The following is a 17,479-nucleotide window of genomic DNA, read 5'->3' as shown; positions in this document are numbered from 1 at the left end:
CCTGGTTGAGCTGCATTAGTGAAGACGGTCTTGTCACTATGTCGACGCTTTGAGATGCTGTTTCTTCCACCCCTTTTCCAAAACTCATTTGTTTGACCTTCCTAAGGCTGATGAACTTAGAGAGGTTAAAATTTATTTTAAACACTGTTCCTGAACATCATACCCTTAACGTTTATCTGTGCGCTGCACATTTTACGGAGAACAGCTTCCCGAAGAGAATACAATGCAGGCTATACTACGCACAAAAGCTTCTCCTGAAATGGAGCAGTTCCCACTTTGTCAGGACAATCTGTTTTTTGTGGATCACAACTTGTAAGTGTGTCTTATTATTTCTAGTTGCGTTTTCTACAAACAGTTCCAATTATAAGTTTTATGTTCTTGCTACGATGTAAATAAAGGACAAAGCTGTTTGCCTCCGCTCGCCTGCTAGCCACCATTAGTGTTGATATAGTGTTAACTGTAGCTTTTGTTAGCTCTTGCTTTTGTAAAATGGTTCACCGCCCCTTAGGGAAATTAGCTATGGTTTTGTGACCGATTACTGTTTGTTTTACCATAGTTTTCCATAAATGGTGTATAACATTATATCTAAAATGTATAAGAAAATTAAAAAATTAAAAAAACCATACCACTCTGAAACGTCCTGTGAAATCTGTGCTTGCAAAGTCCGTGCATGAAATCCGTTTTGCACAATCCATTATGTTTGTTAACATTCTTAAGTCTGAATCAGACTTGAATTGGTTTGAAATTGACGGCATCCTTAATATTTACACCTGAGCAGATGAAACTTGCAGTTATGGTAAGAGCGTGATATTGATTCATTCATGAATCACATGTGAACCCTGTCGTAAGTTGATTTCTGCACTCGTTTCTACGTTAGATTGATAATTGAGGCCCTTGGAGTCTTTAATTGGTGTAGCCTTGGGCAGTCATGGCCTAATGACTAGAGAGTCAGACTTGTAACCTGAAGGTTGCGTGTTTGATTCTCAATACAGTGAATACAGCGCACTCTTCCACCCTTAACCCATGACTGAGGTCCCCTTGAGCAAGACACTCAACTCCAAATTGCTCCCCGGGCTCAGCAGCGAATGGTTGCCAACTGCTCCGGGTGTGTGTGTCCACAATTTGCAGTGTGTTTTCACTACTCACAGCTTCTAATGTGTGTGAGCGCACTAACATTGATGAGTTAAATGCAGAGGACAAATTGGGTATCTATACTTGGCCTTTACTTCACTTTCACTTTCACTATACCATAACCAACTTTTAAAGAGTTCAAACTTGGTTTGTAGATTTTCTCAATTCCAGTTCCGTTGAGTCATTTTTAGATTGTTATATTTATAATTTCCCCAGGATCTTTCATTTCTTTACAAGTGCCCCAAACACAGCCTTGCACTGGGTCACCTCCTTATCCTTTGAGCCCAAGGTGATGAGAAAAGTGATGGGTAGGATATATCGCCCTGCACTTTCTCCAAAAATTGATTGTGAAGGATGTTGGGCTAACATATTAATAAAGGTTTTTATACTCAGAAGGGCAGAAAAAATAATATACACACACTCAAAAGCATTCAAAGGTTTGAGGTAGGTATTGTTTCTTTTATGTTTTTGAAATAAGTCAGTTTATTACCATTTAAATAACTGTTTTCTATCTTGACACAGAACATGGTTTGTCTAACATCAGCAACCCATTATTAGCTGTTTGAACGTATAAATATAAACATATAAATTACCGTTATGTGTCGACTTGTATTCAAATTCTCAATGGATAATATTGCCTAGAAAGCCCACAAAAACCACTCCCTTTACAATCACTAAAAAACGGTCACTCATCTCCGTTCACGATCTCACAAAGTTCCATTATAATCAATAATGTTGTCTACACTGCACAATGAAACTCTTTATTACATTGTGTCTACACTTTGTTAATGAGAGGATTCGCGAGCAATGTTGAACAAACACCACTGATTGGCCACCGCGTTCAAGAGATCTTAAAACATGTCTGTGATTGGCTTCATCACAAATCTTTTTTTTTTCATTATGGTGTAGTGTAGATTGATGTGAACAAGGTCACATAAAGCGGATAAGGCTGCAAAAAAAAAGGGGGTGTTAATACATTTGCAAGGCAATGTAATATGTAAAAAAAATGTATGTATTTCTTACTTCCATAAAACTTCCGGTTTTAGCTGACATGAAGGCAACAGGGAAACAGTCTTGTCAATGATAGGATGAGGCACACTAATCCTCTAAATCCTACAACAGATTGAATTTTTTCAATAGGTCACAGAAAATGGAAGCTTTAGCGTTAAGTTCTGCCAGGAAGACTCAATTGCTACGTCACTTATTACCTTCTCATCTATCCAATCGTATCTAATACTTATTGCGGTATAAAAGACCAGTACTTACACATGTTTGAGTTCGCAGATGCAGACGCTTTCATTCACCTCCATCCTCCCCACCACCACCAGGATGGTCCCTTCCCCTCCATCCTCCCCACCACCACCAGGATGGTCCCTTCCTATACCTCACAGGGGGTCGGCTGCGCCCCTGCCTTCATCTTCAGGCAGGAAATGCAGAGTCCGGACCCTCGGATTGCGAGCTATGGATGGGGCCTACGCCAAAGAACTTTATTGCTTGCTGGGCTATCAATAAATGTATTTATTGTTACAGTATTTATTCTCCTGAGTCTTTCTGGTAGAACTATACGCACAGTACATCTTTGTATTGAGCCTTCTGTCACATAGAGACAGAGTTCATGTTAGGATGAATCACGATCCCCTGGTAATTGAAAGACTTAATAGAGGTGACAATCAAGCTATTGATGTCAAGACGGTCTGGATATAAGGGGTCCCTCCTGAAATCTTCAATGACCTATGTGGTTTTCTGAGCCTTGTTGTTGTGTCTGCTCCAGCTGTGCACCTTCTGTTTGTGAGCAGACTCCTTGCCTTGGTTTATGTGTCCAGTTGGTCTTCTCTCATCTGAAATCTGCAGTCATTTATGTACAAAGGGAAAGCATGGATATACCCTTCCATATGCTTTCTTAGCTTGTGTTGCTTTCTTTTGGTCAAATTAGTAGTAGTAATGAGAACTCCTTCTTAAAGAAGCCATATTATGCTCTTTTACAAAGTCTTGATAGGTTTTTATATATTTTAAATTGTTGCAGCACCTCTCTTCCCAGTCTGTCAGTAACGCTCTGTTTAGTTCCAGTCTCTAAAGCCCCTCCTTCTGAAAAGGCAATTGTACTCTGATTGGTCAGCTGGACCAGTGTGCTTTGATTGGTCAACCACTTTGAGCATGTTTCCCCTTACCATAACAGCAAATCTCAACACACTACTAATACAACTCAACCAGGCCACGAACCACCCCCTATTTTAGGCAGTTCGGAAACAGTGCTTACTGATATAGAGAAGACTTTGTGCTTTGTAACTTTGCAGACCTTTTTCATGCTCAAAAGGCAACATTAAACACTAAAGAAATTGGTATAGGTCTTCTTTAAAAGAAGTAGAGATGATTGATATGCTCATTGCTAAACATTAGTTGAGAGGGTTCTTTAAAAAATCAAGTAAGTTGCAATCTCTGTGAACCCTTCCCACTGGACACCTTCAAAGACTTCACCCCAGAACCAACCTAAAAACCATCTGTATCTGGGTTATTCTATAATTAAGGCTATTTGGCATTTGATAGTGAGAAGAAAAACCTTCTTCAATGATCCTTGCATGTGAGTTATCTAAGTTTTTAAAGCCTGAAATAGCCATTTTGCTAAGTCTATGTCGATTTTTTTCTTTTTATGGATAAAAATGAGGAATTTGATTTAAGTTATGTAATGTTTTAGAGGTTTGCCCCTTAACATTGGACTCCTTGGATGTTGTTTAATGTGCACAAATATCTGCCCTGGAAAAGAGGTCGTGGGAAGGATCAATAATTAAATTCAATTCAAACTTCTTTTGTGTGTGTGGTGCTTTTACAAATAGCTCCAAAGCAGCTTTGCAAAGAAAATTGCTTTACAATCCCCACAGTTCAAGCCAAAGTGGTGTAGGTGGTACATAAAAACTCCATTTAAAATATGAGGGCAAGATAAGGATGAAATCTTAAGAGGAACCGTAGGCTATTGCATTCGGTTGTATTTTTAGTCCATCCTAAATACATTTTTATCATTTATTTAGCTGATGTATTTATTCACATTGACTTACAATTGAGCAAATAAGCACACATCCTTGTCATAGTTGTTGTGTGAACATACCCTTCGTGTTGACATGGACGACGGTGAATATTTTAGAAAATATCAGGCTGCTGGATGGCGTGAAGATACAATTTTTGAGCCTGCCCAAAATAATTTGTCATTTAAATTTAAAGATTTGCAGTAGATCTTTAATTTATCTGTTCAATCATCTTATAAAATAAATGGTTGGCTAATAGGAGATGTTGGCATCTGGAATTTTGTGACAGGTCATGGTGCATTTGTTGCACATTTCCATTTACGTTTGCATACGTTTTCTGTCTTTTCAAAATTGATCTTTATCAGCTGTGTCACTCACTTCAGTAATAAAGATCTACACGTACACACACTGAATTAAACCACAGCTGTCAGTCGTCACTTATATTGTCCCTGAACAAAGCTTCAAGACACATTTACATTTATGAACATGAAAACTGTAGCACTGACATTTCGACTTATCTTCAGCTAGAATTAAAGATTCTACAGCTTTAGAATTAAAGGTGCAAGTTTGAACCAAACAGGATTTTACTGCCTGATATCATAGAAAAACTTTTTTTATTAGTTCTTCAAAAAAACACACAAAAAAAACACACACAAAAAAACACTGTTGCTGCTGCTTTGGAGAACCCAGAAACCAATACACTGGCTATCATGAAAATAACCAGCCAACTCTAGAGCCTATTACAGCCAAACATGATTTTTTTCTTGGCTAAAATGCAAAGAACCAGCATCATAAGAACCTTGAAGAGGGAATGTAAAAGAGTGAATGTACTTGAACAGTAAAAGCAGCTAGATTTATGTTTTCACAGTTAGCTTTTTGTTTAACATAGCATGTTTTATGTATTCTCATGAACGTTCTAATTGCCATTAATGCGGGTTGCACATTTATTACAAGTCACTTAAGGAAAGAATCTGTTATGAATATAAATGTTTGAATATGAATCCATTACAATTTATTTAGTGAGAACAGAATGGTTAGAAACAATTATATAGTTGTTTAAACCTTTATGAGTATATTCAACAAGTTTTGGATAAATTATAAATGAAAACTAACACATTTGAGCTACTTAAAAGAAACAAGGGGATTGTAAATAAAAGCATTATGTTTTTTACTGCTCCACATAAACCAAAACAGACAACATAATAACACGCAATACAATATTATCATATATCATGCACAACAAAAGAAAATCTTTTTCTCAAAAACACATTGTTGGCATCATGCATTTAAATAAGGTTTTAACACTGCAAGTAACGTCTTCTTTAGATTAATGTCAACAGTTCATATAAATACCATATCATACTCACGTCATTCAATAATGTATTTCGCCCATGTAATCTTATTCAGCTAATAAATATAGCCTAATGGATATAATGAGTAAATTTGGCAGACATTGCCTTAATACATTTTAAACTGCAAAAAAATGTTTGCAAGTTTCTCCAAGACTCAATGTGTACCTAATGTTTCCATTTGTATGGAATATGAAAGTGCAGCTGTGGTTCACTTAATGGCGATGCACTATACGAGCGAGTGTATAGATCTTCACTTCACTTACGACAGATTGACAGAAAAGACTCACCCCCCTTTCATTTTCCTTCTCAAGCAGACTTTCTCGCAGGGCTATTACATTTACTGAGCTTGAAAATCTGGGTCATTGAGGCCTACGTACACCCTGCAGTGACACGGCAAACACAAGAAGCACAACTAGAGGATGTCACGTGACTCTCTCAGAAATACGCTCTCAAACATGTTGATTATTACGTATGATTCAAGCACTGTCCGAACACATAACATCACATCAACAGAGATGACAGTTTTCACCTGACATTAAAAAAAAGAAAGCTTTACAGTTTGTCAGTCTCCAGTTGGACTTCAATACCCTGTGACAAAAGAAGCACCTTCCCTGAGAAGTATGATGTAAACACATTCACTACTCATGCATCAATCTCATTTTAAAGCTAAAGAGTTCTCCTTGTTGCAACTGCAACAGGCTGATAGTATGTGTTGGCCAGAGTACAACCTTTTTCTTCATAAACATTTGTCGGTATTTGCATGTAAAGTGTGATTCTATATTCTTGTACATTTATTAAACTATTGACAGCATCTAAAATTCAAGCATTATGTGTATGAACAGACTGAACTCCTTTCAAAGATGTTTCAAAAACACATTACTGTTCCAAAGTTTAGAGTTGGTAAGTTTTTTCTGTTTTTGAAAGTAGTCTCTTATGCTTACCAAGGATGCATTTATTTGATTAAAAAAAAAAAAACCCGGGAATAACAGTAATATTATGAAATATTATTACATTTTAAAATAACTGTTTTCTATTTTAATTTTTTTTTTTTAAATGCAGTTTATTCCTGATGTCAAAGCTGAATTTACTCCATTCTTCAGTGTCACATGATCCTTCAGAAATCATTATAATATGCTATAACATTTCTTAATATATATTTAATGTTGAAAACAGTTGTGGTGCTTACAAGAAAAACAATTTGGAAACCATTTCCCCCCAGGATTCTTTGATGAATAGAAAGAACAGCATTTATTTGAAACAGATACATTCTAAATAACATTATAAACGTTTCGATCAATTTAATGCATCGCTAATACAATTAATTATTAATTTTATTAATTTTTACTGACCTTAAACTTTTGAATGGTATTGTATATAATAGTACATTGTGACTAAAAACATCGCCAGTGTACATTTATCTGCCTATTACGTTTCTATAATATTTTGAAGAGTGGTTAGATTTACGGTAGGGGTGGGCTAGAAAAGATGAATAAGTGTAAAATATACTTTACAAACACATTTATAAAACTATACTGTAAAAAATATGATTAATAAGTTGACAAAATATGTTTTTATATTGCTTTAACTCATCCAAATAAGTTAAGCAATTTTCAAAACATTTTATAAGTTATACAAGATTCAACTCATTTTTTAATTTAAGTTTAATGTAATTTAAGTTGAAATGACTTATACAACTAAGTTGATTGTACTTAAAAAGATGAGGCAGCAACTTTTCTTTACAGTGAATTCAGAAAGATTTTTATGTTTAAAATGCAGAATATATAAATACTGTTAGATTTTAGATGCTGTCAATACATCCATATTGCACGTAACAGCCTATATGCAAGCATGTAAACGCCACATACAGGGCGATGCAATTGGTGCCCTGGCCACATTTGAATAAATATAGATTCTTATGAGATCAGGCTGCCCTGTAATAATAGCTGTGATTCTGAATCTATTCAATAAAAAGTCTACACATTAACCGATACCATCTTAAGAGGCTGGTTTAGGATTCCTGAGCTACTATTGAACGTTTCCAATTAACACCACGAAACTAATCAAGAACCTTGAACATTAATTTGCATTTGTAATATCTCAAAACGCTAAATTCACACATCTTATTTGTTTGTAGATGAAAGCAATTTCATCACAAACAAGCAATTCGAGAGCGATGCCCTTTGTGATGGCAGGTGGAGATGCTGAACTATGAATTTGTACGAGATAAAAACCCTTGATGTAAAAGACATTTTCAACAAAAGCCACAAGTAGCAACGTTCTAATTAATCTGCAAAAAAAAACAAAAAAACATGATTGGCATATTAAGCAAAGAGAAAATGATTACAAAACGTAATCACCTGAATCAGGAAAATAAATGGGTATTAAATATAACTTGAGTAATTTACGCAGCTCATCAGTGAATGAATCAAAAGATGTGACGCACTCTGATTTGATTCTGTCTCATGCTGTTGAGGAGAGCAGGCAGTGTGTGTTGTTGTCTCATTGTTCTTGTGAGCAGCTACAAGACCTGCCTTGTCACATCCGTATCTCTAATCAAATGAAACTTTCGAGGCTGAATTGGTTGCCACTATTCCTTGTTTTTACGGTCAGCTGGCTTCTTATCTTCCCCACCCACCATATTCTGCTCTGGGTTAGCTCCTGGACTCGTCTGGGTCACTCTTTTCATGTGAAACGGAGATGGTGAGCATTTCAATGAGCCCGTCATGATGGAGTTATTTTCTGACTCTGCGAGTACAGCCGCGTTGCGACAGTAACGCTTCAGTCCTTTGCGGAAATGGATGGTGAAGAGCCCATAAGTGATGGGATCCAGAATTGCATTAAAAAGTCCAAAAATAAAAAGCATGTGAGTCAGTGAGTGAGAAACAGTCTCTTCTAGATCATCAGGAAGGAACCAGTACCATAGACCCAGCAAGTAGTACGGTGTCCAACAAACTATGAAAGACGTCACGATGACTATGCTCATTTTCAAAGTCCTCATACGGGCCTTTGGGATGTTGCTGTTGGAACGCCGTAAGTGGATTTCCTTTGAAGAGACTGCAAAAGCGAGAAGATTTTTATAAATGTGCAATAAATGGTCCAAACACATTTTTATTTATTTATTTTTGGACTTAAAAGGATAGTTTACTCTAATATTAAAATTCTGTTATCATTCACCCACCCTCATGTCATTCCAAAACTGTATGACTTTTGTCTGTGGAGCTCAAAAGCAGATATTCTGAAGAATCTTTCAACTGAATATTATGACTCCATATAATGAAAGTCTGACATGATTGGACCCCATTGACTCTTAGGGCCCTATCTTGCACTCGGCGCAAATGACTTTGTACACTGACGCATGTATCATTCCTATTTTGCACCCGCGCAAAGCAGGCTTTTTCCTCCACAGACGCACGTCGGTTAACTAAGAAATACACTTGCGCTCCCCGGGGCGGTTCAGCGCTAAGAGGAGTGTTCCGGCGCAAACTTTCCCTCATGCTATTTTGCTGTTCTATAAGACAATTGCGCCACTGACCAGAAAAAACCTAGTCTAAAGTCAGTGGCGCGTTGCGCGTTGTTCATAATGCTATTTTAAGCGCACATGCTTGGCCATAATCAATGTAGCGTGTGCACAACGCGCATACACTTTGATTCTCTCATCTAAGCAGCAGTTTTCATTTTTGCAAATCATACATTATTACGATAGATAGATAGATAGATAGATAGATAGATAGATAGATAGATAGATAGATAGATAGATAGATAGATAGATATTCTGATAGATAGATAGATAGATAGATCGATCGATCGATCGATCGATCGATAGATAGATAGATAGACAATTTATTATAAAAGCATACATGTAGCTTACACATTTACCCAAATTATCATACGCCTGTTTAACAGAAGTTAATTTGGGTGGGTTTCTCCATCCCCAATGTCACTTCTCTGTGTTTTACGGCCCTGACGAGAACGTTGCTCTCCTCGGCTGTGAACCCCTCCTGGCGCGCGCCTGGCAAATCCGCCGTTATAATAGGAATCCGCTTTAGAACAAGCGCGCCTGCTCTTAAAGGGAATGTGAGATGACGCTCTGATTGGTTTATTTCACGTTACGCCCAAACCACACCTATGAATAATGAAGCTACTTCAGACAACCCCTTTTAGATTTGCGCCAGGCGCAAGAGGCATTTATCCCGCCGGGAAAATAGCAACAGCGCCGGGATCCGCCCACAAAGTTACTTGCGCTTTGCGCTTTGACACTTGCGTTTCAGATCGTTAAAATAGGGCCCTTAGGGTGTATTCACACCAGGAAAGTCCGATAGTTCACTTGCTTTGGTCCGGACCAAATACATTTTTTTTTTTTTTTTTTTTTTGGTACGGTTTTAATTTTTTGGTACGGTTGTAATGTAGGTTGTAGCCTACATTACAAAGATGGATGCCGCCGTCGAACATCACTCGTTCGAATCAGCTATCGCGTCTGTTTTAAGCGATTTGAACGTTTCCTTTTTGTTAAAAACCGAGCAAAGAACAACCCCCTCGGAGATGTTTCTCCGCCGCTCTGCATACGTCATCTCCTTCATCGCTCTGATTGGTTTTAGGTCTATCCGCGACGTCCGTTGGTGACGCCCCTCTGGAAATGATTTGTCTATGACGCTTTGCCAGACCATAACTCAGTTACAACTGAGAATAGTCTGGTTTTAACCAGGCTAGTATGCAACAGTAGCCTCCTTTCAAATGTAACTCCACTTACTGTTTCCTTTGGACATCCTTCGGGAGATCTCCACCAAGATCCTCGTGTAGCAGCAGATCATGATGGCCAGAGGTATCAGGAAGAGGCAAATGAAAGTGAACATATTGTAAATGGTCTCCTGCCAGTGTTTCACAAAGCTCCCGCGGGTGGTGCACTGAGTGAAATTGGCTGGCACCGTGATGGTCACGTTGTGAAACAGAAACATCTGTTGGGGAATTCAGCAAATCAGCAGATTACAATCACAACTACTGTACTTGTTTAATACCATCAAATACATTAAAACTAAGAAGAAACAATTACACACTAGCTTGATTTAGAAGCTGTCAAAATGACTAATTGGTTATTTTGGAAAATTAGCCCCGGACTCTAATTGACTATTCAATGCTATCTACAGCCAACTAATCAAGTGAACACTGTCAGCGTTGCAAATTAGATGTGGCATATATCCCCTTCAGCTAAAAGCTCAGGATTCAGTCAGTGTTCCCAGGATCGGTCTTTTGCAGAACATTTCATAAATATTATGATGTCTAACGACATATTCTATCTATGACAAGGAGATTGCCAATTGTCGAATGAAGACTGGCATACTGACATACAGGCTAAAGCCATCTGTCTGGTTATGCCTCAGAAGTGATTCACAAATACAACTGGAAAAACAAATGACAACAAAATATGCGCTTTAGCCCATTGTGACCTTGTATCTTCAATCATACCTTTCTGAAATGACCTCATTCAAACACAATCTGCTGTCATAATGTGTTTTACTGTGGAGTTTTGGTGCTTGTAATATGGCCTCATTCTTTTAGCTTGCTGCCTTCTCTAAACTTGAAAGCACGCTGATTTTAAATGCTCCACTTCATCGGGAGGAGCAAATAAAGAGGTCTCTGCATTTATTACTTCAACTGCGCCGTGTTTAAAATGTGCACACCTCCTCTGGTTGAGAATCACCCCTTATTAACAGTCATTCCACAGTAATTCTTGCTGCTATCATCTTGAACATTTCTGATCTTGTAACTGAAGGTCACAGAGCGTTTTCTTATATATTATCTTTGAATATCATTTGCGAGCTGATTTAAGAACATGTCAAATTTAAAAACATCTGCGTAATTTAACAAACTGCGTAATTTATCTGTGTGTGTGTGTGTGTGGTTCAGGTATACCCTACATTATGGGGACAAGATGTCCAAAACATTTTTTTTGGTCCCAATCAGGAATAAAACTGCTTAATCATACTAAGTTATTCATACTAAGCCTCTAGCTATACACGCAGATGCGTGGTCAAAGCTTCCCGGGGTATCAGAATGGGTGCTGAACACTATAAAGAGAGGCTACTCGCTACAATTCGCTCGACGCCCTCGCCGTTATACGGCGCGTGTCGAAACTACGGTGAAAAACGAAGTGTCTCATCTACTTCGTGCCGAGATAGCGAAACTACTGAGCAAAGGGGCTATAGAACCTTTATCTCAGGCTCAGAGCGAAGGGGGCCTATACAGCAGATATTTTCTGGTACCGAAAAAAGATGGGGGTCTCAGACCCATTTTAGATCTGCGACAGCTGAACAGAGCGCTTGTGAAACGCCAGTTCAGAATGCTTACGACCAGGAAAATCCTCGCGCAAGTGCGCCACAGGGACTGGTTTATGTCAATAGAACTGAAAGACGCCTATTTTCAAATACAAATAGCGTCCCATCACAGGCGATTCTTGAGATTCGCTTTCGAGGGCCAGGCGTATCAATACACAGTCCTGCCGTTCGGCCTGTTCCTAGCACCCCGTACATTTACGAAGTGCATGGAGGCGGCGCTCGCACCCCTGAGACTTCAGGGCATGCGAGTCCTGAACTACTTGGACGATTGGCTGATTCTAGCCCGATCACGATCGGAGCTCATAAAACACAGGGCCGCATTACTCGAGCACCTCGAGGAGCTGGGCCTCACAGTCAATTGGGCGAAAAGCTCACTGTCTCCCAGTCAGAAAATTTCCTTTCTGGGAACAGTGTTAGACTCGCTATCCATGACGGCACGCCTGTCACCGGAGCGTGGACTAAATATTCAGCGCGTCGCAAAATCCTTCTGCCACGGCTCGATAGTTCCGCTCAAAAGGTTTCAGAAAATGCTGGGGCTAATGGCCTCGGCAGCCTCTGTACTCCAGTTGGGCTTGCTTCGCATGCGCCCACTGCAGATGTGGTTGAAAGCGCGGGTTCCGCCCAGGGCATGGACAGCGGGTCTGTTTCGCCTCAAGGTCGACCTACAGTGCGTTTCAGCTCTGGAACCTTGGAAAATAACCGACTGGTATCAGTCAGGTGTGAGTCTGGGGACCGCTTTGAGTGTGAAGGTGGTGTCTACGGACGCCTCCACCTCGGGGTGGGGAGCGCTGCTCGAGGGCAGACCGCTAGCTGGCCTGTGGTCAGAACGGGAAAAGCTCCTTCACATAAACTGCTTGGAGATGATAGCAGTCGACAAAGCGCTACGGCGCTTTTGTCCCCGGGTGACAGGCCACCATGTCTTGGTCCGGTCGGACAACATGTCAGTGGTGGCATACATAAATCGCCAGGGCGGCGTCAGGTCACGAAACCTTCACAGGCTGACGGAACGCCTCCTGGTCTGGGCTCAGCACAACCTGCTCTCACTAAGAGCAGCGCACGTGCCTGGTCACCTGAATGTGGGACCAGACAGACTGTCCAGGAACAATGTTCCAGCAGGGGAGACGGTCCGGCTGCTGTGGAGAACATTCGGCAGAGCACAAGTGGACCTATTCGCGTCCCACGAAAACGCTCATTGCCCGAAGTTTTTCTCGAAAAGCAAGGACGCGCTGGCTCATGCTTGGCCCCGCTGCCCCCTATATGCTTTTCCTCCTGTCTCGCTCCTTCCTCAAGTGTTGGAACGAGTCAGGGAAGATGGATGCCCAGTGCTGCTCGTAGCTCCGCTCTGTACAAACCAGACGTGGTTCCCTGCCCTGATGCAGCTGACCAGCACTGCCCCATGGCCTGTACCATTGAGGAGAGACCTCCTCTCTCAGGCGGGGGGCTCGATTTGGCATCCTCGCCCGGAGCTGTGGTCCCTGCACGCATGGGCCATCAACGGGTACCCGCTAGCCTCCCAGAAGGAGTGTTAAACACGATCGCGCAGGCTAGAGCTCCGTCTACCAGGCGGCTCTACTCCTCGAAATGGTCTGTTTTCTCTGCATGGTGTCAAGCCCAGAGCTTTTCACCTGTGGACTGCGGGGTTTCGGAAGTGCTTTCCTTCCTTCAAGAGCTACTGGATAAGGGCAGGACCCCATCCACGCTCAAAGTATACGCCATAGTAACGTTTGCAAAACCGGTGTCTGGCCAGTCGCTGGGGAAGAACGACTTAGTCCTGCGTTTCCTTAGGGGAGCTCGGAGGCTAAACCCTCCCAGGCCCCCTTCAGTCCCGACGTTGTACCTTTCCACGGTCCTGGTGGCCATGAAAGGTGCCCCGTTCGAGCCAATCCAGCTGGTGGACATGAAACACCTGTCGTTCAAAACAGTGTTTCTCATGGCTCTCGCTTTAGTGAAGCGCATAGGGGACTTGCAGGCGCTTTCAGTAAGCGCGTCATGTATGGAGTTTGGGCCTAATGACTCGAAGGTCATCCTCAAACCTAAGCACGGGTATGTGCCGAAATCCCTCAATACACCGTTTAGGGCCCAGGTAATTTCCCTGTCAGCCCTTCCGGTTCTCAATGAGGAGGAGGACGCGAGTCTCCTTTGCCCCGTCAGGGCATTGAGAGTTTATGTGTCGCGCTCGTCTGTTTTCAGACAGACTGAGCAGCTTTTCGTTTTGTTTGGCGGGCGTTCCAGGGGACTTGCCGCCTCGAAACAGAGCCTATCCAGATGGATAGTGGATGCCATTGCGCTCGCTTACACTGCAAAGGGCCTGCAGTGCCCTTTGGGTGTCAGAGCGCACTCCACGAGAGGCGTGGCCTCTTCGTGGGCATGGTCTAGCGGGGTAACCCTGCAGGATATCTGTACGGCCGCGGGCTGGGCCTCGCCGTCTACATTTATAAAATATTATAACCTGGAGGTACCTGCCTTACAAGCTAAGCTTTTGGCGGTCTAGAATTCAGTGCTATTTGCCCCGCTGTGCGGCCCAGATGCTGAGTTTACTGCAGCCCCATGAGTATTGACACATGTATGGCCACCCAGTTCAGGCTGAAAGCTTTCACCCTGGCTGCGCGTTTAATTGTCATATGATAACCCTGTTGGGTGCTATTTTATAAGGAATGATGCCGCCAGCCTCTCTTCCTTCACTCTATGTGAGTTCATGGTAATTATGCACTATATGAGCCCTGGGCTTTGGCCTCTGGGACTTTGGTGTTGGATCCCTGTACGCACGGCGTGTTGCATTGTGTTCCCCATAGCGTAAGCTATTACGCAGTACGAGAGATACTCTCGTAAGAGAACGTACTCGGTTACTAACGTAACTTCGGTTCTCTCTAGAGAGGGAACGAGTACTGCGTATCTTGCCGTGCTTGGAATACGCTCTGGTTCGCTTCGGCGATGAAAACCAGCTTGTACCAGCCTAACGAGCATATTTATAGGGCTAGACCACGCCCTTTCTGGCAGGACGTGACGATATGGGCGCCGGTTGCCCCCATTGGTCATTACGTCACGCAGAGTCTCTCGATAGGCTGCTGCATTTGCCGCAAGAGCAACCAATAGGCGCGCAAGCTGTCTCGCCTGTGTCTGCTTGCTGCTGCAAAGCGTTTTACATTAATAAAAAATTAAGGATAATTTTTGGCTTCAATATCTCGTGGAAAAGAGGTTTTCCCCCATAGCGTAAACTATTACGCAGTACTCGTTCCCTCTCTAGAGAGAACCGAGGTTACGTTAGTAACCGAGTACGTTTTTTGAAAATCTAAAAATGCTGAAAGTTTTTTGTGATCGGTAGGTTTAGGGTAAGAGGATAGAATATACAGTTTGTACAGTATAAAAACCATTACGTCAATGAAGATTATCCATAAAGATAGCAAACCAGACGTGTGTGTGCGTGTGAATGAGTGTTGGTAATGTTGAGTAACGTGTCTCTGCACCAGTCATTATGTTAAATCTGAGGTGAAATTAAAGGGCTGATGAAAACGCTCTCAGTACTGTAATTGCTGAACTAATCTATGAACATCTATGAATTTGCAACACTTTATAGCTCTGATTCTAATAGGTCTTGGGAGAATACTGAATACATTACTGATTTGAAACATGATTGTCGATATGATCTAAAAGACAGTCTGTCTTTTAGACAGTCAGTCGGTACACAAAATACAGTAATACATTAGGATAGTTCACCCAAAAATAAAAATTCTGTCATCCTTTACACCCTGATATTGTTCCACACATGTATGACTTTCTTACCTCCGTAAAACACAGAAGGAGACAGTATGCAGATTTTTCGTTTTGCAGAAGTGTCAAGTTCTAAAAGCAGTAACATTCATACAACCATATATGGTTTCCTTGTGTGAGGGACAATAAGGTTCACTATTTCCTTCTGCCGTAGCTTTCATGTCTTTTATGATGATTTTAATATGTGCATATTCAAATTTGGTGCATTCTGAGGTATGTAGAGTATGGCATTAGATTAGTGACTTCAAGCATGTGAAGTGGCATTTAATGTAAATGAGATCAAAGATGGAATGAATGTGACTAATGATTTAAACACACACACACACACACACACACACACAACTTGACGGCCTTGAAGCTTGGACATTACTTCTTTCGTGTTCCATGGAAGAAAGAAAGTCAAACATGAGGGTGTGTAAATGATGACAGATTTTTAATTTTCATCCGTTTTAAAAAAACTGTATAGCAGACTTCAACAAAAAGAGTAAATTTTATTTAATTTAGAGAGAACGCATTTGTAGTTTAAAATCTGATTAAATACCAACAAATATGAATATTTCAAGCTCAAGAAGGCAAGTAGTTCAACTGCCTGATGTCGTTTTCATTTTGATCTCTCTATATGATTCAGGGTGTTACGCCAGACTCTGGGGGTTCTTGTGAATTTGAGTAATGCAGCACACCGAGATAAGACACAAAGAAAAACATGAAAAATCACTCAAGCAGCTCCTCACCTGAGGGACAGAGAGAACAAAACTCATCACCCAGGCCACACTCAGCATTACTTTGTTCTTCTTTTTAGCCTTATTGATGGCCAGAGGGTTGAGAATGGCCGACTGCCTGTCCAGGCTTATGACCACAGTCACGAACGCACAGGAGTACATAGCCACGAGCTTCAGAAACATTAACAATCTGCAAGCCAGGTCACCAGCCAGCCACTGAACCGTAATGTTCCAAGCAGCATCCACCGGCATCACAATGAAAGTCACCAGTAGGTCGGCAACGGTGAGGTTCATGATTAAAATTCGCACATGGGATTTGCGCTTGTTATTGGTGCTGGCAGCCCACAGCACGGCGAGGTTGCACACAGCTGACACTGCGCAAAGAGTAAAGGTAATTATCACCCTCACTTTCGCTGCCATGGAAAAGGTGGGCAGCTGCAATGCCGCTTCACCTGTGCCATTGTTACACGTGGGCATGGTAGAGTCACAACTGCTGTTCAGAGCATCTGCAGTCAGCTCCTGAAACATGATGTTCTCAGATGTTAGAGAGCTGTCATTCATTACTGAAGAGCAAAGGTGTGTGTTTGCCGCATTCGTTCGGCTACCTGCTGCACAATGAGGTTTACAGACGATCCATGATGATGATGATTCCAGGGGAGTGATAGACAGTGATATTACCTGGAAAAAGCTCCTTTATTTGACAGTTCTAAAGTGGGATTTAAAAAGAAAATACATTTTTAAGTATTTTATTCAGATATTAAACTGGCAATTAAGGCCCTCGGCATAATGCATTCCACAATTGCAAAAATTGCCATTATAACTGAAAATAAATGTACCATCATAATGCAAGTTTGATATTGATTAGCCTACTCTCCTTTACTATGTTTAAATGCATTACTAAAACACTATGTAAGCATGCATTTTTTTATGGTTTTAGGATAAGCATTAAAAGTCGAAAACATGTCACAATCTACTCACTTAACAGTCGCCTGAAAAAATATGCGAGCATGTAAACAAATGATTATTATTTTTTCTAATTAAAATAATTTTCAGACTTACCTGATGCACTTCTCCCGTAATGATCAGAGCATTAAAATAAATCCAATGACCTTGACATAAGTAGTTGTTTGTTCATCTCACTGTCAAAAAAAAAAAAAACTCGG

At 41.0% G+C, this 17,479-nt stretch overlaps 1 protein-coding gene across 1 annotated transcript; it reads right to left on the bottom strand.

Moving 5' to 3' along the window:
• Window positions 1-8,085: 8,085 nt before the first annotated feature.
• gnrhr4 (gonadotropin releasing hormone receptor 4) lies at window positions 8,086-16,969 on the bottom strand. The gene is made up of 3 exons (XM_056255685.1): window positions 16,329-16,969; window positions 10,248-10,452; window positions 8,086-8,554 (listed from the first exon to the last, which is right to left on the bottom strand). The coding sequence occupies exons 1-3, from the start codon at window positions 16,875-16,877 to the stop codon at window positions 8,088-8,090; spliced, it is 1,221 nt and encodes a 406-aa protein (XP_056111660.1). The 5' UTR covers window positions 16,878-16,969; the 3' UTR covers window positions 8,086-8,087.
• Window positions 16,970-17,479: the final 510 nt, after the last annotated feature.

This window comes from Rhinichthys klamathensis, unplaced genomic scaffold (assembly GCF_029890125.1).
Source record: "Rhinichthys klamathensis goyatoka isolate OS25496 unplaced genomic scaffold, OSU_Roscu_1.1 h1tg000005l_1, whole genome shotgun sequence".
Classification (NCBI taxonomy): Eukaryota; Metazoa; Chordata; class Actinopteri; order Cypriniformes; family Leuciscidae; genus Rhinichthys; species Rhinichthys klamathensis.
Note: the sequence above shows the minus strand (reverse complement) of the source record. Positions and strands in the feature narration are given on the sequence as shown.